Source organism: Petromyzon marinus (assembly GCF_048934315.1).
Source record: "Petromyzon marinus isolate PM22_M1 ecotype Great Lakes invasive population chromosome 84 unlocalized genomic scaffold, UKy_Petmar_22M1.pri1.0 chr84_unloc.1, whole genome shotgun sequence".
Taxonomy (NCBI): domain Eukaryota; kingdom Metazoa; phylum Chordata; class Hyperoartia; order Petromyzontiformes; family Petromyzontidae; genus Petromyzon; species Petromyzon marinus.
Window position 1 is genome coordinate 559,155 of NW_027422638.1, and position 20,853 is coordinate 580,007.

Genomic DNA, 20,853 nt, shown 5'->3' on the forward strand with positions numbered 1-20,853 from the left:
ACCTCGACCAATGGAAATCGAGGATTCGCAAGCACGTGACAACGAGGTGACCAATCGCAACCCTTCCCGCGTAATGTTTTATTTACAAAAAAAAAAGGATTTTAAATGAGTTAAATAATTCAAATTATTAATCGTTTGAATGAAATTATTTTTAAATGAGTCAATAATTCACGACGTTTCGACTGCAACACAGGCAATCATCATCAGGTGTGAAAACCACAACAAGAAATATTTTCTTATTTATCGAAAGAACCAATAATTTACATAACATAATTAGAATTTTTCAATTATTAACTAAATTATTTCAGTCTTTTATAACTAGAAACAATGGGATGGAGATCACAGGACAGACCCTGCAGGTGCCATGGGTTGTACTGCTGTGCCAGGCTAGGTGCATGAGGAGGAGGTCACGGGATAGACCCTGCAGGTGCCATGGGTTGACTGCTGTGCCAGGCTAGGTGCACCAGGAGGAGGTCACGGGACAGACCCTGCAGGTGCCATGGGTTGACTGCTGTGCCAGGCTAGGTGCACCAGGAGGAGGTAACGGGACAGACCCAGCAGGTGCCATGGATTGACTGCTGTGCCAGACTAGGTGCAGGAGGTCACGGAATAGACCAAGCAGGTGCCATGGATTGATTGAGATTCCTGGGCACATGCACCATCTGTACCCGCTACTTTGCCAACTTAATGTGTTTTAGCCGCCCGGCGCTCCACTCGTTGTTGTGAGCATCTCTTCTCTGCCCTCCGTTGTTGTTGCTGGAGGGGCGACTGCCTCCAACTACCCAGCAGCCTCACGAATGCACCTAGCCTGGCACTGCCTAAGTAGCAGCGTCCTTCACGAGCCTCCTCCTTCACAGAGGCCGATCTTGACACCGCTGGTACCGGTCATCGGCAAGTCCACTCAGCTCCACGCCCTCCTGTACCACGTCACTCCATCTCTTCTCTCGCCCGTGCCACTGAATCACTCACCCACCTACTCAATCACCCACCGACTCATCCATCATTCCATCTCTTCTATAACCCGTGTCACTCACTCACCCACTCACTCACCCACTCACTCACTCACCCATTCATTCACTTACCCACCCACTCACCCACCCACTCACTCATTCACCCACCCACTGATCCATCACTCCATCTCTTCTCGAGCCTGTCCCACTCACTCACCCACCCACTGACTCATTCACCCACCCACTCACTCACCCACTCATTCACTTACCCACCCACTCACCCACCCACTCACTCATTCACCCACCCACTCACTCACCCACTCACTCACCCACTCACCCACTCATTCACTTACCCACCCACTCACCCACTCACTCATTCACCCACCCACTCACTCACCCACCCACCCACTCACCCATCACTCCATCTCTTCTCTAGCCCGTTTAGCCCCCTCGATCCGGCCCAACAGAAGCTGCTTGGGCATGCGGTGGCGAGGCATGCGGGCTACATGACCCAGCCAACGCAGCTTTGCCTGCCGGAGGAGCTCACCGATGGGACGTTGTCCAAATCTTTCAAGGATTTGTGAGCTCCCCACACAATCCAGCCTACTTAAACCCATGATGGATCGTAGGCAGGCCAGCCTCAATGTTTCGAACCGGCGAAGATGTTCCATTAGGGGGGGGTCCACGTTTCGCAAGCGTAGAGAAGGGAGGGCATGACCGTGGCCGAGAAGACACGAAGCTTAGTGCGGAGCGACAGACCAGGTAGCTTCCACACAGCGTTACGCAACCGATGAAAAGATCTTGCCGCTCGACTGATTCGGAGTGAGACCTCTGCTGTTAAACTGGAGCCGTTCATGAGCACACTGCCCAGGTATGGGAAACTCTCCACTCTCTCCACAACTGCCCCATCACCAATTGGGATTTGTGGGGGTGGAGTGTCCAATGGTACAAAATACCCAGGCAGATGCTTAGTTTTGGTGGGGCTGATGGTAAGGCCCCACCTCTTAGTGGCAAGCTCCAGGTTCAGCAGCTGCGCCTCCAACTCCTCTGAGTGGGCAGCAATTACCAGATCATCGGCATACGTAACATGTTTAAGCAATAGGGAGCCATCCCTGGAACGCACACGGGCATAAATCAGCCTCCCATTGTATCTGTACCAGATATAAATTCCTCCAGTACAGCCATTGAAGGCTTCACAAACGACGTGGTCAAAATAGAAGTTAAATGTGGGAGCAGGAGGACATCCCTGTCGCACCCCAAGTTGAACAGGGAATGGCTCTGACTCCCGGCCACGTAGTTTGACCAGGGCTCGCTCACCATCATGAAGGTCCTTAATGATCATGAGCTGAGTCAGAGACTCCAAAAGCACGAAGAACAACCCAGAGCTCAGGCCTACTGATGGTATCATAGGCCTTGACCAGGTCAATAAAGCAGAGATGTAGGTCTTGCTGGAATTCCCTACACCTCTGCTGTAGCAAACAGACAGAAAATATGGCATCTGTGCAGGACCGCCCTTTCCTGAAACCGCATTGGGGCTCCGCAAGCCTCTCCTCAGTGTGCCTGGCCAGGCGATGTTGAATAATCCTTGCCAGGACCTTTCCTGGCACACTGACGAGTGAAATACCCCTGTAGTTGTTACAATCTGTGCGGTCCCCCTTCTTAAAGAGGGGGACCACCAGCGCATCCTTCCAATCCCGAGAATTCCGTCCAATGGTCAAGACTGTTATTATGTCATGTAGGGCAGTCTGTGCACAAACGCCACCCTCCCTCAGCATTTCGCTTGGGAGATCATCTCTGGCTGGTGCCTTTCCTGGTCTCAGACTCCGGATGGCCTTCAGTACTTCCTCAACAGATGGTACCTCCTTCAAATATTTGAGGCACCGCAGCCTCAGCAGGGTTATCCCCACTTTGCCCCATGATGTTTTCCAGGCTGAGGATTTTACCCTTCCCCATGACCTTACAGAAATGCTCAGCAAATCTGCAAACCTGTTCCTGGTGGTCGGAGATTGGATCACCATTCTTTCCCCTAATGATGGTAATGTGTGGCGCTGCAAGTTACTTTGATGGATTTGTGATCGTGGGCCACTGAGGCAGATTCCATCTCCTCAGCAACCCGTGACCACTACCTCATGGCTCTCTGAACCTCCAAGCAAAGGCTGCGGTAAGCCTCCTTATCCTCTGACGTGGGATTCTGTAGATGATGAGAGTGGGCCTGTCGCTTTTTCTCAGCCAGGCTGAATACCTCCTCTGTCAGCCAGGGTCTCTGGGGAGGTCTGGACCGCGTACCCAACGCAGCCATTGCAGCTGCATGAGCCACAGTCCTAAACCTCGCCCATTTTCTCTCAACATCAGGAGTGGGGGACGATGCCATCCCCAGCCGCAAGCGATGATGAAATTCTCACTTGCAACTTTCATCAGCTAGCCGAGACCAGGCCACTATGGGTTTGAATGGGGTCCTGTGTGTACACCCACCACCGGAGTGGAAGAATGGCAGGCACATCTTACAGATGACAAGTCGATGGTCAGAGGGCAGATCAGCTCCATGGTAGGTCCTGGTGTCAAGGACATGGGCTCGCATCCGCTGGTCCGTCACTATGTAGTCCAGCAGATGTTCTTGCTTGGACCTGGCATGCATCCATGATGTTGTGTGGATGCGCCGATGCCGGAACAGCGTGTTGGTAATTCCAAGCCCATGGGCTGCACAAAAATCTAGCAGCCTCCTACTGCTGTTATTGAGCTGATCTGGCCCATGCCTTCCAAATACTCCAGACCAGGTGCCAGCATCATGACCAACTCGGGCATTGAAGTCACACAACAAGATGACTCTATCCCAAGGGGCCACTTTAGCTAGCACCTGTGACAGGAGGTCATAGAAGGCATCTGACTCATCAACCTTGCCTGCATCCCTCCGCGGATGTTCCTCGAGTTGATGGGAAGGCAAACCCAAAGTAGCCTGGGGCTTACAGCTTCCCACACCTCACCGCCACGCTCCCACACCCCCTTCATACTTTTGTTCAGATGAACAGCCACTTCCTCTTGTTTGGAAGTCTCCTGCCCTGAGTAGAGGACTGTCCACCCCTCATGGTGGCAAGGAGCCAGAGCCGTTCCACCGGACCTCCTGAATACCAGAGATCCAGGTCGGTACCGTTCCAGCTCCTGACAGAGGAGTGGCAGCCTCTCAGCGAGTGTTCGAACATTCCACGTGGCCACCCGCAGTGGCTTTTTGCTGTTTCTGGAGGAACCCCGAGGGTAAGGATTCAATCTCCTGGCTCTGCCAAATGGGGTTTGGCAATAACTCTCACGCACATAAAAAAATATCCCCGATTAGCCTGTTGGGGCAAGCGCTGTTAGCGAGCGCCTATGAAGGCCGGAACGGCACACGAGGGGGTGGGTGGCCAGCACCACGCCCGACCGCCTTTGTCTCCCCCAGTGGCGATGTTTACTACACACCACACCAGGTACTCATTTGAGGCTGAGTCGACCCAGGGGAGGCCCAAGACCGGTTCAGATAATCGTCACTGGTGTTGGCCGTGAGCGTGAATCGAACTTGGGTCGGCACGCACGTACACACACACACGCATACACGCACACACACATACACGCACGCACACACATTCACACACACACAGACACACACATGTACACTTACTCACTGACACGCACACTTACTCACTGACACGCACACTTACTCACTGACACGCACACTTACTCACTGACACGCACACTCACTAACTCACACACAGCACAGGCGCATAGGAACACAAAGGTTGTGTTTATTAACATTGGGTCAGACTGACACAAGCGTGTGTGTGTTAATTCACTATGTGTTTGTCTATATGTGTGTGTGTCTGTGTCTCAAGGTGCACATGGCCTGGCACAAGCGTCGTGGTGACGTCACCGCCACAGAGTGGCGAATGGCGGTTGTTGTTGTTGTTGTGTCTGTGTGTCTTTGTCCATGTGTGTATCTGTGTGTCTTTGTCCATATGTGTGTCTGTGTTTGTCTATACGTGTGTGTGTCTGGCCTCAAAGTGCACATAGCCTGGCACAAGCGTCGTGGTGACGTCACCGCCACTGAGTGGCGAATGGCGGTTGTTGTTGTTGTTGTGTCTGTATGTGTGTCTTTGTCTGTGTTGTTGTTGTTATTGTTGTTGTTGTTGTGTCTGTGTGTGTGTCTTTGTCTGTGTTATTGTTGTTGTTGTTGTGTCTGTGTGTGTGTCTTTGTCTGTGTTGTTGTTGTTATTGTTGTTGTTATTGTGTCTGTGTGTGTGTCTTTGTCTGTGTTATTGTTGTTGTTGTTGTGTCTGTGTGTGTGTCTTTGTCTGTGTTATTGTTGTTGTTGTGTCTGTGTGTGTGTCTTTGTCTGTGTTGTTGTTGTTATTGTTGTTGTTATTGTGTCTGTGTGTGTGTCTTTGTCTGTGTTGTTATTGTTGTTGTTGTTGTGTCTGTGTGTGTGTCTTTGTCTGTGTTGTTGTTGTTATTGTTGTTGTTATTGTTGTTGTTATTGTTGTTGTTATTGTTGTCCTGCGCCTATCCGTGCGCTGTTGCCTACGAGTCGAATTCTCCTGAGCCTCTCCTCGCCTCTCCTCGCCTCTCTCTCTCTCCTTCACCTCTCCTCCCCTCCCACCTCTCCCGCGCGAAACCGTCACTCGTCGTCGGAGTACAGGGAGGAGTCCTTGCGCCGTGAGCGCGTGAACTCCTTGGAGCCGTAGTCGTAGATGAAGTAGAGCAACATGAACGCTGAGCGGCGTTGAGGGGGGCGGGAGGGGGGAGAGGGGGAGGGGAGAGTGAGACACGGTGAGTGAGACACGGGGAGAGTGACACGGTGAGACACGGGGAGAGTGACACGGTGAGACACGGGGAGAGTGACACGGTGAGACACGGGGAGAGTGACACGGTGAGACACGGGGAGAGTGACACGGTGAGACACGGGGAGAGTGACACGGTGAGACACGGGGAGAGTGACACGGTGAGACACGGGGAGAGTGACACGGTGAGTGAGAGATGGTGGAGGGGGAGAGTGACACGGTGAGTGAGACACGGGGAGAGTGACACGGTGAGACACGGGGAGAGTGACACGGTGAGTGAGAGATGGTGGGGGGGGGAGAGTGACACGGTGAGTGAGACACGGGGAGAGTGACACGGTGAGTGAGAGATGGTGGGGGGGGAGAGTGACACGGTGAGTGAGACACGGGGAGAGTGACACGGTGAGTGAGAGATGGTGGGGGGGGAGAGTGACACGGTGAGTGAGACACGGGGAGAGTGACACGGTGAGACACGGGGAGAGTGACACGGTGAGTGAGAGATGGTGGGGGGGGAGAGTGACACGGTGAGTGAGACACGGAGAGAGGGACACGGGAGAGGGGGAGAGAGAGAGTGACACGGGGAGAGTGACACGGTGAGACACGGGGAGAGTGACACGGTGAGACACGGGGAGAGTGACACGGTGAGACACGGGGAGAGTGACACGGTGAGACACGGGGAGAGTGACACGGTGAGACACGGGGAGAGTGACACGGTGAGTGAGAGATGGTGGAGGGGGAGAGTGACACGGTGAGTGAGACACGGGGAGAGTGACACGGTGAGACACGGGGAGAGTGACACGGTGAGTGAGAGATGGTGGGGGGGGGAGAGTGACACGGTGAGTGAGACACGGGGAGAGTGACACGGTGAGTGAGAGATGGTGGGGGGGGAGAGTGACACGGTGAGTGAGACACGGGGAGAGTGACACGGTGAGTGAGAGATGGTGGGGGGGGGAGAGTGACACGGTGAGTGAGACACGGGGAGAGTGACACGGTGAGACACGGGGAGAGTGACACGGTGAGTGAGAGATGGTGGGGGGGGAGAGTGACACGGTGAGTGAGACACGGAGAGAGGGACACGGGAGAGGGGGAGAGAGAGAGTGACACGGGGAGAGTGACACGGTGAGACACGGAGAGAGGGACACAGGGAGAGAGAGAGGGACAGGGCGAGAGTGACACGGTGAGTGAGACAGAGAGAGGGACACGGGGAGAGGGGGAGAGAGACAGAGTGGGAGAGAGACAGAGTGGGAGGGAGAGAGGAGGAGAGAGAGTGACACGTAGAGTGAGACACGGAGAGAGAGAGGGACACGGGGAGAGGGGGAGAGAGACAGAGAGGGACAGAGAGACAGAGAGGGAGAGAGACACGGGGAGAGTGACACGGTGAGTGAGGGAGAGATGGTGGGGGGGAGAGTGACACGGTGAGACACAGAGAGAGCGACACGGGGAGAGGGGGAGAGAGACAGAGTGGGAGAGAGACAGAGTGGGAGAGAGACAGAGGGGGAGAGAGAGGGACACGGGGAGAGAGAGAGGGACACGGGGAGAGTGACACGGTGAGTGAGACACGGTGAGTGAGACACGGAGAGACGGGGAGAGAGACAGAGAGAGCAGGGAAGAGAGACAGAGGGGGAGAGAGAGAGACAGAGAGAGAGAGACAGAGAGAGGGAGACAGAGGGTGAGAGGGAGGGAGAGAGACAAAGAGGGAGAGAGACAGAGAGAGGACAGAGAGAGAGACAGAGAGAGGACAGAGAGAGAGACAGAGAGAGGACAGAGAGAGAGAGAGACAGAGAGAGCGGAGAAGAGAGACAGAGGGGGAGGGAGAGACAGAGAGGGAGAGAGTGACACGGTGCACCGAACGTAGCCAACCACGCTAATCAGTGAGCGAGAGGGAAGGAGAGAGACACAGGGGGAGGGAGAGTAACACAGTGAGAGAGACACAGGGAGACGGGGTGTGTGGGTGGGTGAATGGGTGAGTGGGTTGGTGAGTGGGTGGGTGAATGAGTGGGTGAGTGAGTGGGTGGGTGAGTGAGTGGGTGGGTGATTGAGTGGGTGGGTGAGTGAGTGGGTGGGTGAGTGGGTGGGTGAATGAGTGGGTGAGTGAGTGGGTGGGTGAGTGGGTGGGTGAGTGAGTGGGTGGGTGATTGAGTGGTGGGTGGGTGAATAGTGGGTGGGTGAGTGTATGGGTGAGTGGGTGGGTGAGTGAGTGAGTGGGTGACTGAGTGGATGGGTGAGTGGATGGGTGAATGAGTGGGTGGGTGAGTGGTGAGTGGGTGAGTGTATGGGTGAGTGTATGGGTGAGTGGGTGGGTGAGTGAGTGGGTGTGTGGGTAGGTGAATGAGTGCATGACTAACCAAATGTACAATTGAGTGAGTATATGGTGAGCGAGTGTATGGGTGAGCAAGTGAGTGGGTAAAGTAGATTGAGTGGATGAGTGAGTGAGCTAGTGCGTCAGCGAATGCATGGGTGGGTGGGTGAGTGGGTGAGTGAGTGGGTGAGTGGGTGGGTGAGTGGGTGGGTGAGTGGGTGAGTGAGTGGATGAGTGGGTAATTAATTACGTGTATGTTTGAGTGGATGAGTATATGGGTGAGTGTATGGATGAGTGAGTGGGAGAGTGACTGGGAGAGTGAGTGAGTGGGTGGGTGAATGAGTGGGTAATTAACTACGTGTATGATTGAGTGGATGAGTGTATGATTGAGTGGATGAGTGAGTGTGTGAGTGAGTGTGTGGGTGAGTGTACGGATGAGTGTGTGGGTGCGTCAGTGTGTGGGTGAGTGAGTGGGTGAGTGAAGGGGTGGGTGAGTGAGTGGGTAATTAACTACGTGTATGATTGAACGGATGAGTGTATGATTGAGTGTATGATTGAGTGGATGAGTGAGTGTGTGGGTGAGTGAATGTGAGTGTATGAATGGGTAAATGTGTATGGATGGGTTAGTGAGTGGATGAGTGTGTGGGTGAGTGGGTGAGTGTGTGAATGAATGTACGGGTGAGTGTATGGAAGAGTTTGTGAGTGGGTGAGTGAGTGGATGAGTGAGTGTGTGGGTGGGTGAGTGAGTGGGTTAGTGTATGGATGAGTGAGTGGATGAGTGAATGAGTATGTGGGTGAGTGTGTGGGTGAGTGTGTGAATGAGTGTACGGGTGAGTGTATGGATGAGTGAGTGGGTGGATGAGTGAGTGTGTGGGTGAGTGTGTGGGTGAGTATGTGAATGAGTGTACAGGTGAGTGTATGGATGAGTGAGTGAGTGAGTGGGTGAGTGAGTGTGTGGGTGGGTGAGTGAGTGGGTTAGTGTATGGATGAGTGAGTGGGTGGGTGAGTGAGTGTGCGGGTGAGTGTGTGGGTGAGTATGTGAATGAGTGTACAGGTGAGTGTATGGATGAGTGAGTGTGTGGGTGGGTGAGTGAGTGGGTTAGTGTATGGATGAGTGAGTGGATGAGTGAATGAGTATGTGGGTGAGTGTGTGGGTGAGTGTGTGAATGAGTGTACGGGTGAGTGTATGGATGAGTGAGTGGGTGGATGAGTGAGTGTGTGGGTGAGTGTGTGGGTGAGTGTGTGAATGAGAGTACGGGTGAGTGTATGGATGGGCGAGTGAGTGAGTGGGTGGGTGAGTGAGTGTGTGGGTGAGTGTGTGGGTGAGTATGTGAATGAGTGTACAGGTGAGTGTATGGATGAGTGAGTGAGTGAGTGGGTGAGTGAGTGTACAGGTGAGTGTATGGATGAGTGTACGGGTCAGTGTATGGATGAGTGAGTGGGTGGATGAGTGAATGTGTGGGTGAGTGTGTGGGTGAGTGTGTGAATGAGTGTACGGGTGAGTGTATGGATGAGTGAGTGAGTGTGTGAATGAGTGTACGGGTGAGTGTATGGATGAGTGAGTGAGTGAGTGGGTGAGTGAGTGTGTGGGTGAGTGTGTGGGTGAGTGTGTGGGTGAGTGTGTGAATGAGTGTACGGGTGAGTGTATGGATGAGTGAGTGAGTGAGTGGGTGGGTGAGTGAGTGTGTGGGTGAGTGAGTGGGTGAGTGTGTGAATGATTGTACGGGTGAGTGTATGGATGAGTGAGTGAGTGGGTGGGTGAGTGAGTGTGTGGGTGAGTGTGTAGGTGAGTGTGTGAATGAGTGTACGGGTGAGTGTATGGATGAGTGAGTGGATGAGTGAGTGGGTGAGTGAGTGTGTGGGTGAGTGTGTGGGTGAGTGTGTGAATGAGTGTACGGGTGAGTGTATGGATGAGTGAGTGGGTGAGTGAGTGTGTGGGTGGGTGTGTGGGTGAGTGTACGGGTGAGTGTATGGATGAGTGAGTGATTGGGTGAGTGTGTGAATGAGTGTACGCGTGAGTGTATGGATGAGTGAGTGAGTGGGTAAGTGAGTAAGTGTGTGGGTGAGTGAGTGGGTGAGTGTGTGGGTGAGTGTGTGAATGAGTGTATGGGTGAGTGTATGGATGAGTGAGTGAGTGGGTGGGTGAGTGAGTGTGTGGGTGAGTGTGTGAATGAGTGTACGGGTGAGTGTATGGATGAGTGAGTGAGTGGGTGGGTGAGTGTGTGGGTGAGTGTGTGGGTGAGTGTGTGAATGAGTGTACGGGTGAGTGTATGGATGAGTGAGTGAGTGGGTGAGTGAGTGTGTGGGTGAGTGTGTGGGTGAGTGTGTGAATGAGTGTACAGGTGAGTGTATGCATGAGTGAGTGAGTGGGTGGGTGAGTGAGTGTGTGGGTGAGTGTGTGGGTGAGTGTATGGGTGAGTGTATGGATGAGTGAGTGAGTGGGTGAGTGAGTGAGTGTGTGGGTGAGTGTATGGGTGAGTGTGTGAGTGAGTGGGTGAGTGAGTGAGTGGGTGAGTGAGTGAGTGTGTGGGTGAGTGAGTGTACGGGTGAGTGTATGGATGAGTGGGTGAGTGAGTGTGTGGGTGAGTGAGTGGGTGAGTGTGTGAATGAGTGTACGGGTGAGTGTATGGTTGAGTGAGTGGGTGAGTGAGTGAGTGTATGGATGAGTGAGTGTACGGGTGAGTGTGTGGATGAGTGTGTGAATGAGTGTATGGATGAGTGTGTGTGTGAATGTGTGTGTGAGTGTACGGGTGAGTGTATGAATGAGTGGGTGAGTGAGTGGGTGGGTGGGTGAGTAAGTGTGTGGGTGAGTGAGTGGGTGAGTGTGTAAATGAGTGTACGGGTGAGTGTATGGTTGCGTGAGTGGGTGAGTGAGTGTATGGATGAGTGAGTGTACGGGTGAGTGTGTGGATGAGTGAGTGAGTGTGTGAGTGTGTGAGTGAGTGTATGGATGAGTGTGTGAGTGAGTGTATGGATGAGTGAGTGTGTGTGAGTGTGTGGGTGAGTGTACGTGTGAGCGTATGGGTGAGTGTGTGGATGAGTGAGTGTGTGAGTGTGTGGGTGAGTGTGTGGATGAGTGAGTGTGTGAGTGTGTGGGTGAGTGTGTGGATGAGTGAGTGTGTGGGTGAGTGTATGGATCAGTGAGTGTGTGGGTGAGTGTGTGAATGAGTGTGTGAATGAGTGTATGGATGAGTGAGTGAGTGTGTGAGTGTGTGGGTGAGCGTACGTGTGAGCGTACGGGTGAGTGTGTGGATGAGTGAGTGAGTGGGTGAGTGAGTGAGTGTGTGAATGAGTGTATGGATGAGTGAGTGTGTGAGTGTGTGGGTGAGTGTGTGGGTGAGTGTGTGAATGAGTGTGTGAATGAGTGTATGGATGAGTGAGTGAGTGTATGTGAGTGTGTGGGTGAGTGTACGTGTGAGCGTACGGGTGAGTGTGTGGATGAGTGAGTGAGTGAGTGAATGAGTGTGTGAGTGAGTGTATGGATGAGTGAGTGCGTGTGTGAGTGAGCGTACGTGTGAGTGTACGGGTGAGTTTGTGGATGAGTGAGTGAATGAGTGTGTGAATGAGTGTGTGAATGAGTGTGTGAATGAGTGTATGGATGAGTGAGTGTGTGTGAGTGTGTGGGTGAGCATACGTGTGAGTGTACGGGTGAGTGTATGGTTGAGTGAGTGAGTGTATGGATGAGTGAGTGTACGGGTGAGTGTGTGGTAGAGTGAGTGAGTGAGTGTGTGGGTGAGTGTGTGGATGAGTGAGTGAATGAGTGCGTGAGTGAGTGTATGGATGAGTGAGTGAGTGTGTGTGAGGTGTGTGGGTGAGTGTACGTGTGAGCGTACGGGTGAGTGTGTGAGCGTACGGGTGTGTGGATGAGTGAATGAGTGTACGGGTGAGTGTATGGATGAGTGTGTGTGAGTGTGTGGGTGAGTGTGTGGATGAGTGAGTGAGTGAGTGTGCGAGCGGGCGCGGTGCGTGGACTCACGTGGGCCCACCCTCAGGGCCTGCGCGCTAATTCGGCGCAGGGTGTTGGGGAGCGCCTGGGTGAAGAAGTTCGCGAAGGCTCGCTGCTCGAAGGGCGAGAGGCTGAAGGTGACAACGTGCCTCACGCGTGCCAGCCGCCCAAACTCAAGGTGGTCGCCCCCCATCGCTGCAGAGCTGCGGTGAGAAGATGGTGGGGGGGGGGAGGGGAGGGGGTGGATGGGAGGAAGAGCGGGTACATTGGTGGGAGGGTGGACGAGTGGGCGGGTGGGTGGGTGGGTGAGTGGGTGGGTGAGCGAGTGGGTGGGCGGGCGAGTGGGTGGGCGGGCGAGTGGTGGGTGGGCGAGTGGGTGGGCGGGCGAGTGGGTGAGGGCGAGTGGGTGGGTGGGCGAGGTGCGTGGGTGGGCGAGTGGGTGGGCGGGCGAGTGGGTGGGTGGGGCGAGTGGGTGGGTGGGAGAGTGGGTGGGTGGGCGAGTGGGTGGGCGAGTGGGTGGGCGAGTGGGGTGGTTGGGCGAGTGGGTGAGCGGGTGAGTGGGTGGGCGAGTGGGTGGGTGGGCGAGTGGGTGGGTGGGCGGGCGGGTGGGCGAGTGGGTGGATGGGTGGGCGGGTGGATGGGAAGGCGGGTGAAAGGGCGAGTGAGTGGGTGGGTGGGCAAGTGGGTAAATGGTGTAATGTTGGGTGGATGGGTGGAATAGGTTGATGGGTGAGTGGGTGGATGGGAGGGAGAGTGGGTGGTTGGTTTCACAGGTGGTTTGGCGAGTGGGTGCGTGGGCGAGTGGGTAGGTGAGGGGGTGGGCGAGTGGGTGGATGGGCGAGTGGGGGAGTGGGCGAGTGGGTGGATGGGCGAGTGGGTGGATGAGCGAGTGGGTGGATGAGCGATTGGGTAGATGGGCGAGTGGGTGGATGGGCGAGTGGGTGGATGGGCGAGTGGGTAGATGGACGAGTGGGTAGATGGGCGAGTGGGTGGATGGGCGAGTGGGTGGATGAGCGAGTGGGTGGATGGGCGAGCGGGTGGATGGGCGAGTGGGTAGATGGGCGAGTGGGTGGATGGGCGAGTGGGTAGATGGGCGAGAGGGTGGATGAGAGAGTGGGTAGATGGGCGAGTGGGTGGATGAGCGAGTGGGTGGATGAGCGAGTGGGTAGATGGGCGAGTGGGTGGATGGGCGAGTGGGTGGATGAGCGAGTGCGTGGATGGGCGAGTGGGTGGATGGCGAGTGGGTGGATGAGCGAGTGGGTGGATGAGCGAGTGGGTGGATGGCGAGCGGGTGGATGGGCGAGCGGGTGGATGGGCGAGCGGGTGGATGGGCGAGCGGGTGGATGGGCGAGTGGGTGGATGAGCGAGTGCGTGGATGGGCGAGTGGGTGGATGGGCGAGTGGGTGGATGAGCGAGTGGGTGGATGGGCGAGTGGGTGGATGGGCGAGTGGGTAGATGGACGAGTGGGTAGATGGGCGAGTGGGTGGATGGGCGAGTGGGTGGATGAGCGAGTGGGTGGATGGGCGAGCGGGTGGATGGGCGAGTGGGTAGATGGGCGAGTGGGTGGATGGGCGAGTGGGTAGATGGGCGAGAGGGTGGATGAGAGAGTGGGTAGATGGGCGAGTGGGTGGATGAGCGAGTGGGTGGATGAGCGAGTGGGTAGATGGGCGAGTGGGTGGATGGGCGAGTGGGTGGATGAGCGAGTGGGTGGATGAGCGAGTGCGTGGATGGGCGAGTGGGTGGATGGGCGAGTGGGTGGATGAGCGAGTGGGTGGATGAGCGAGTGGGTGGATGGGCGAGCGGTGGATGGGCGAGCGGGTGGATGGGCGAGCGGGTGGATGGGCGAGCGGGTGATGGGCGAGTGGGTGGATGAGCGAGTGCGTGGATGGGCGAGTGGGTGGATGGGCGAGTGGGTGGATGAGCGAGTGGGTGGATGAGCGAGGTGGGTGGATGAGCGAGTGGGTGGATGGGCGAGTGGGTGGATGGGCGAGCGGGTGGATGGGCGAGCGGGTGGATGGGCGAGCGGGTGGATGGCGAGGGTGGATGAGCGAGTAGGTGGATGAGCGAGTGGGTGGATGGGCGAGTGGGTGGACGGGTGAGTGGGAGGATGAGCGAGGTGGGCGGATGGGCGAGTGGATGGATGGGCGAGTGGGTGGATGGGCGAGTGGGTGGATGGGCGAGTGGGTGGATGGGCGAGTGGGTGGATGGGCGAGTGGGTGGATGGGCGAGTGGGTGGATGGGCGAGTGGGTGGATGGGCGAGTGGGTGGATGGGCGAGTGGGCGGATGGGCGAGTGGGTGGATGGGCGAGTGGGTGGATGGGCGAGTGGTTGGATGGGCGAGTGGGTGGATGGGCGAGTGGGTGGATGGGCGAGTGGGTGGATGGGCAAGTGGGTGGATGGGCGATTGGGTGGATGGGTACATTAGTCAGTGGGTGGGCTAGGTGAAAGGAGACACAGGCAGGAAGGAGACATCCGCTACCACCACCACTACCACACCTCTTTTCCCCTCTTCCCGAAGGCAGTTAGCGCCGCACTGCAAATACGGCGTCCCGAGTTCGACTCCCGCTCAAGCCCATCGCTAACACCCAGTGACGGCGATTCTCTCAAACGGTCCTGGGCCTCCCCTAGGTCGCCTCGACCTCAAATTAGTAGCAGGTGCGGTGAGAGGGTGAGTGGGCGGGTGAGTGGGCGGGTGAGTGGGCGAGTGGGTGGGCGAGTGGGTGGGTGGACTGGGTGAGTGGGTGGGTGAGTGGGTGGGTGGATTGGGTGAATGTGTGGGTGGGTTTGAGGCCTCCCCTAAGGTCGACTCGTCCTCAAATTATTATCCGGTGCGGTGTGCAGTGAAAACATCTGGAGACAGAGGCAGCCGGCCGAGGTGCCGGCCACACCAACCCCCACTACGCGCGCCACATTCCTGGCCGTAAGTGCGACTAAAGGCTCTAACGGGGGAATCTTTGTCTTCCTGTGTGTGTGGGTGGCTGGGCATGCGGGTCACGTGACCCGCATGCAAAGGCCACCGGCATGCCCAAGCGGCGTTTGTTTGGCCGGACAGAGGGGGCTCGTGGAGGACGCCGCTACTGGGCAGTGCCAGGCTAGGTGAACCCCGAGGCTACTGGGCAGTTTGGAGGCAATTCGCCCCACCAGGAACAACGGCGGAGGGCGGAGGGGCGACGCTCACAACAACGAGCGGAGCTGCGCCGGGCGGGTAAAGCGCAGCGAGTTGGCACAGTGGGGAGCCCAGTTTTGTGCAGCTGCACCTAGCCTGGCACAGCAGTCAATCCACCGGAAACCTGGGTCTATCCTGTGACCTCTTTCCTCATGCACCTAGCCTGGCACAGCAGTCAACCCATGGCATCTGCTGGGTCTGACCAGTGACCTCCACCTGCACCTAGCCTGGCACAGCAGTCAACCCATGGCACCTGCTGGGTCTATCACGTGACCTCCACCTGCACCTAGCCTGGCACAGCAGTACAACCCATGCCACCTGTTGGGTCTATCACGTGACCTCCTCCTCGTGCACCTAGCCTGGCACAGCAGTCAACCCATGGCACCTGCAGGGTCTGTCCCGTGACCTCCTCCTCATGCACCTAGCCTGGCACAGCAGTATAACCAATAGCACCTGCTGGGTCTGTCCCGTGACCTCCTCCTGGTGCACCTAGCCTGGCACAGCAGTACAACCCATGGCATCTGCAGGGTCTGTCCCGTGACCTCCTCCTCATGCACCTAGCCTGGCACAAGCAGTCAACCCATGGTACTTGCTGGGTCTGTCCCGTGACCTCCTCCTCGTGCACCTAGCCTGGCACAGCAGTCAACCCCTGGCACCTGCAGGGTCTGACCAGTGACCTCCTCCTCGTGCACCTAGCCTGGCACGGCAGTACAACCCATGGCACCTGCAGGGTCTGTCCCGTGACTTATACCTCCTCGTGCACCTAGCCTGGCACAGCAGTCAACCCACGGCACCTGCAGGGTCTGTCCCGTGACCTCCTGCACCTGCACCTAGCCTGGCACAGCAGTACAACCCATGGCACCTGCAGGTCTGACCAGTGACCTCCTCCTCATCCTGGTGCACCTAGCCTGGCACGAGCGACGTGCGGCGAACGCTGGCTATCGTTGCTATTGAGGTTCGACCAAAGAGAAACCCCCCCCCCCCCCCCCAATTTAGCGTCCGACGGTTTCGGCCCAAGGAGCTCCGTTTACAGAGGCCTTAGCGTTAGGCCTTAGGCCCCGTCTCCTCTGAGGCGAATTTATTTAATTTAAAAAAAAACTAATTTTTTTTGTTTTAAACTTCGACGCGCGAGGTAAACGTTTTAACGAAAGTAAAATAAAATAAAAAGGCGGGCTTAGAATCTGTTTTTTTTTGTTTAAAAAAAAACGTTTAAGAATAATTCGGCACGCGCGACACCCATACCTTGAAGGTCGCCTTCGCGTTAATGACACCGAAGGGGAGCTGCGTGATGACGTCAGCACGTCGCAAGTGCTGACGTATTGACGTGATGACTTCAACACGTCACGGCGCGCCGCACCAAACCCCTCCCACCACCCCACCCTGTGACCTTTAAGGTCGCCATCTTGTAAAAACATGGCGCGGCGGCGAAGTCGACGCCGTCGCGCGCGCGCGCCTGATGATGACGTCGGCGCCGTCTCGCGCGCGCGCCTGATGATGACGTCGACGCAAACTCAGCGCGTTTGCATTTCGTAGCACGGATAAGCAGCGGGCGTCCGCTGTCAGCCGCTCGGCGCGGCGGCGCTTCGTGCCTATCCGTTGTAGGTTTATTTGTTTCCGGGGTCGCCGTCTTTACCCGGATGCGAAAGCACGTGGTGGTTGGATGTCTTACTCCTCTGTCTGTCTCGCTCTCTCTCTCTCTTAGGCAGGGCCTCGACCCGAACGTCGGACTGCTTGCTATAAAAAAAGGGCGCGCGGCGCGCTAGCCACGAGCGCGTTGCTAACTAGCGCTTAGCTAGTAATAGTAATAATAACTGCTACTACCACCTCCACACTAACTAGTACTGCAGTCACGAAAGCTTTAAATCAAAATTTACTCGCCCCCTGTCACTAATTAGTACTGGTCCACCTCCACCCCTCCATCTCTTCTGTCTCTACCCCTGTAGGCGGCACAGATGGTTCGTTTCAAACACAGGTGAGTGCACAAGAGTAAGCCTGGTCCCGTCGTGGGCACGTGGAGTGGCGTTTAACGTGTGGTGGTGGGGGGGAAGTCTTATCTCCTCCTGGGGTGACTGTGTGGGTGAGTGTATGTATGAGTGAGTGTGTGAGTGAGTGTATGAGTGAGTGTGTGGGTGAGTGAGTGAGTGTATGAGTGAGTGAGTGTATGAGTGAGTGAGTGTGTGAGTGAGTGTATGAGTGAGTGAGTGTGTGAGTGAGTGTATGAGTGAGTGTATGAGTGAGTGAGTGTGTGAGTGAGTGAGTGTATGAGTGAGTGAGTGTGTGAGTGAGTGTATGAGTGAGTGTATGAGTGAGTGAGTGTGTGAGTGAGTGAGTGTATGAGTGAGTGAGTGTGTGAGTGAGTGTATGAGTGAGTGAGTGAGTGTATGAGTGAGTGTATGAGTGAGTGTGTGAGTGAGTGTATGAGTGAGTGAGTGTATGAGTGAGTGTATGAGTGAGTGTATGAGTGAGTGAATGAGTAAGTGTATGAGTGAGTGAGTGTATAACTGAGTGTGTGAGTGAGTGCATGAGTGAGTGAGTGTAACAGTGAGTGAGTGTATGAGTGAGTGAGTGTATGTGTGAGTGAGTTATGAGTGAGTGTATGAGTGAGTGAGTGAGTGTATGAGTGAGTGTATGAGTGAGTGTATGAGTGAGTGTATGAGTGAGTGAGTGTATGAGTGAGTGAGTGTAACAGTGAGTGTATGAGTGAGTGAGTGTATGAGTGAGTGTATGAGTGAGTGAATGAGTGAGTGTAACAGTGAGTGTATGAGTGAGTGAGTGTATGAGTGAGTGGTGTAACAGTGAGTGTATGAGTGAGTGAGTGTATGAGTGAGTGTATGAGTGAGTGAGTGTATGATGAGTGTATGAGTGATGAGTGATGAGTGTATGATGATGTATGAGTGAGTGAGTGTATGAGTGAGTGAGTGTGTGAGTGAGTGTATGAGTGAGTGAGTGAGTGTATGAGTGAGTGTATGAGTGAGTGTGTGAGTGAGTGTATGAGTGAGTGAGTGTATGAGTGAGTGTGTGAGTGAGTGGGTGAGTGAGTGTATGAGTGAGTGAGTGTATGAGTGAGTGAGTGTATGAGTGAGTGAGTGAGTGTATGAGTGAGTGTATGAGTGAGTGTATGAGTGAGTGAATAAGTGTGTGAGTGAGTGTATGAGTTAGTGTGTGGGTGAGTGAGTGTATGAGTGAGTGTATGAGTGAGTGAGTGAGTGTGTGAGTGAGTGAATGAGTGTATGAGTGAGTGTATGAGTGAGTGTGTGGGTGAGTGAGTTTACGAGTGAATGAATGAGTGTATGAGTGAGTGTATGAGTGAGTGAGTGTATGAGTGAGTGAGTGTATGAGTGAGTGAGTGTATGAGTGAGTGTATCAGTGTATGAGTGAGTGAGTGTGAGTGAATGAGTGAGTGAGTGTATGAGTGAGTGAGTGATGAGTGAGTGAGTGTATGAGTGAGTGAGTGTATGAGTGAGTGAGTGTATGAGTGAGTGTGTGAGTGAGTGTAACAGTGAGTGTATGAGTGAGTGAGTATGAGTGAATGAGTGAGTGTGTGAGTGAGTGTATAAGTGAGTGAGTGTATGAGTGAGTGAGTGTATGAGTGAGTGAGTGTGTGAATGAGTGTGTGAGTGAGTGTAACAGTGAATGAGTGTAATAGTGAGTGAGTGTAACAGTGAGTGAGTGTGTGAGTGAGTGTAACAAGTGAGTGAGTGTAACAGTAAGTGAGTGTAACAGTGAGTGAGTGTGTGAGTGAGTGTAACAGTGAGTGAGTGAGTGTATGAGTGAGTGAGTGTGTGGAGTGAGTGTAACAGTTAGTGAGTGTATGAGTGAGTGAGTGTGTGAGTGAGTGTAACAGTGAGTGAGTGTAACAGTGAGTGAGTGAGTGTAACAGTGAGTGAGTGTAACAGTGAGTAAGTGTAACAGTGAGTGAGTGTAACAGTGAGTGAGTGTAACAGTGAGTGAGTGTGTGAGTGAGTGTGTGAGTGAGTGTAACAGTGAGTGAGTGGTGAGTGTAACAGTGAGTGAGTGTAACAGTGAGTGAGTGTAACAGTGAGTGAGTGTGTGAGTGAGTGTAACAGTGAGTGAGTGTAACAGTGAGTGAGTGTGTGAGTGAGTGTAACAGTGAGTGAGTGTAACAGTGAGTGAGTGAGTGTAACAGTGAGTGTGTGAGTGAGTGTAACAGTGAGTGAGTGTGTGAGTGAGTGTATGAGTGAGTGTGTGAGTGTAACAGTGAGTGAGTGTAACAGTGAGTGGTGTAACAGTGAGTGAGTGTAACAGTGAGTGAGTGTAACAGTGAGTGAGTGAGTGTGTGAGTGAGTGTAACAGTGAGTGAGTGTGTGAGTGTAACAGTGAGTGTAACAGTGAGTGAGTGTAACAGTGAGTGTAACAGTGAGTGTAACAGTGAGTGAGTGGTAAACAGTGAGTGTACAGTGAGTGTAACAGTGAGTGAGTGTAACAGTGAGTGAGTGTATGAGTGAGTGAGTGAGTGTATGAGTGATTGAGTGAGTGTATGAGTGAGTGTGTGAGTGAGTGTAACAGTGAGTGAGTGAGTGTATGAGTGATTGAGTGAGTGTATGAGTGAGTGTGTGAGTGAGTGTAACAGTGAGTGAGTGAGTGTAACAGTGAGTGAGTGTAACAGTGAGTGTAACAGTGAGTGATTGTGTGTGCGGCGTGCGTGCGGTGCCAGGTACCTGCTGTGTGAGGGTGAGACTTCCTCCCCTGCGACCGCTGCGCCAGTTACTCCACCACCGCTCCGTGCGCTCGGCACTCCGCCTGGCCATCGCCGAGATGCACGGAGACTACGGACTCGCAGCCTGTGAGGCCGGACTCGCAGGTACTCGCCTACTCGCTCAACTACTCACTCACTACTCGCTCAACTACTCACTCAACTACTCACTCAACTACTCACTCAACTACTCCCTCGCCTACTCACCTACTCGCTCAACTACTCACTCAACTACTCACTCAACTACTCACTCAACTACTCACTCAACTACTCGCTCACCTACTCGCTCAACTACTCACTCGCCTACTCACCTACTCGCTCAACCTACTCAACTAACTCACTCAACTACTCACTCAACTACTCACTCGCCTCTCACCTACTCGCTCAACTACTCACACAACTACTCACTCACCTACTCACTCACCTGTTCACCTACTCGCTCACCTACTCACTCAACTACTCACTCAACTACTCGCCTACTCACTCAACCCTACTCACTCAACTACTCATCACCTCACCTACTCACTCACCTGTTCACCTACTCACTCAACTACTCACTCGCCTGCTCACTCAACTACTCACTCACCTACTCACCTGCCCACTCGCCTACTCGCTCAACTACTCACTCACCTACTCAATCGCCTACTCACTCAAACTCTCACTCAACTACTCACTCAACTACTCACTCAACTACTCACTCACCTACTCACTCGCCTACTCACCTACTCGCTCAACACTCACTCAACTACTCACTCAACTACTCGCTCAACTACTCGCTCAACTACTCCATCAACTACTCACTCAACTACTCACTCAACTACTCACTCGCCTACTCACCTACTCGCTCAACTACTCACTCAACTACTCACTCAACTACTCACTCAACTACTCACTCGCCTACTCACCTACTCGCTCAACTACTCACTTCAACTACTCACTCACCTACTCACTCACCTGTTCACCTACTCGCTCACCC

General features: G+C 54.4%; 1 protein-coding gene across 1 annotated transcript; it reads right to left on the reverse strand.

The window, feature by feature from the left end:
• Nucleotides 1-4,703: 4,703 nt before the first annotated feature.
• On the reverse strand, nt 4,704-16,538 carry LOC116936852 (cytochrome b-c1 complex subunit 8). The gene is made up of 3 exons (XM_032943995.2): nt 16,406-16,538; nt 12,028-12,200; nt 4,704-5,687 (listed from the first exon to the last, which is right to left on the reverse strand). The coding sequence occupies exons 2-3, from the start codon at nt 12,188-12,190 to the stop codon at nt 5,593-5,595; spliced, it is 258 nt and encodes an 85-aa protein (XP_032799886.1). The 5' UTR covers nt 12,191-12,200; nt 16,406-16,538; the 3' UTR covers nt 4,704-5,592.
• Nucleotides 16,539-20,853: the final 4,315 nt, after the last annotated feature.

What these genes read in the sequence shown, in the direction of transcription:
- LOC116936852 (XM_032943995.2), bottom strand. Translation starts at nt 12,190, where the DNA reads ATGGGGGGCGACCACCTTGAGTTTGGGCGGCTGGCACGCGTGAGGCAC. An exon ending in GGCCCTGAGGGTGGGCCCAC is followed by an intron (nt 5,688 to 12,027) that starts GTGAGTCCACGC and finishes AACGCCGCTCAG; the next exon opens with CGTTCATGTTGCTCTACTTC.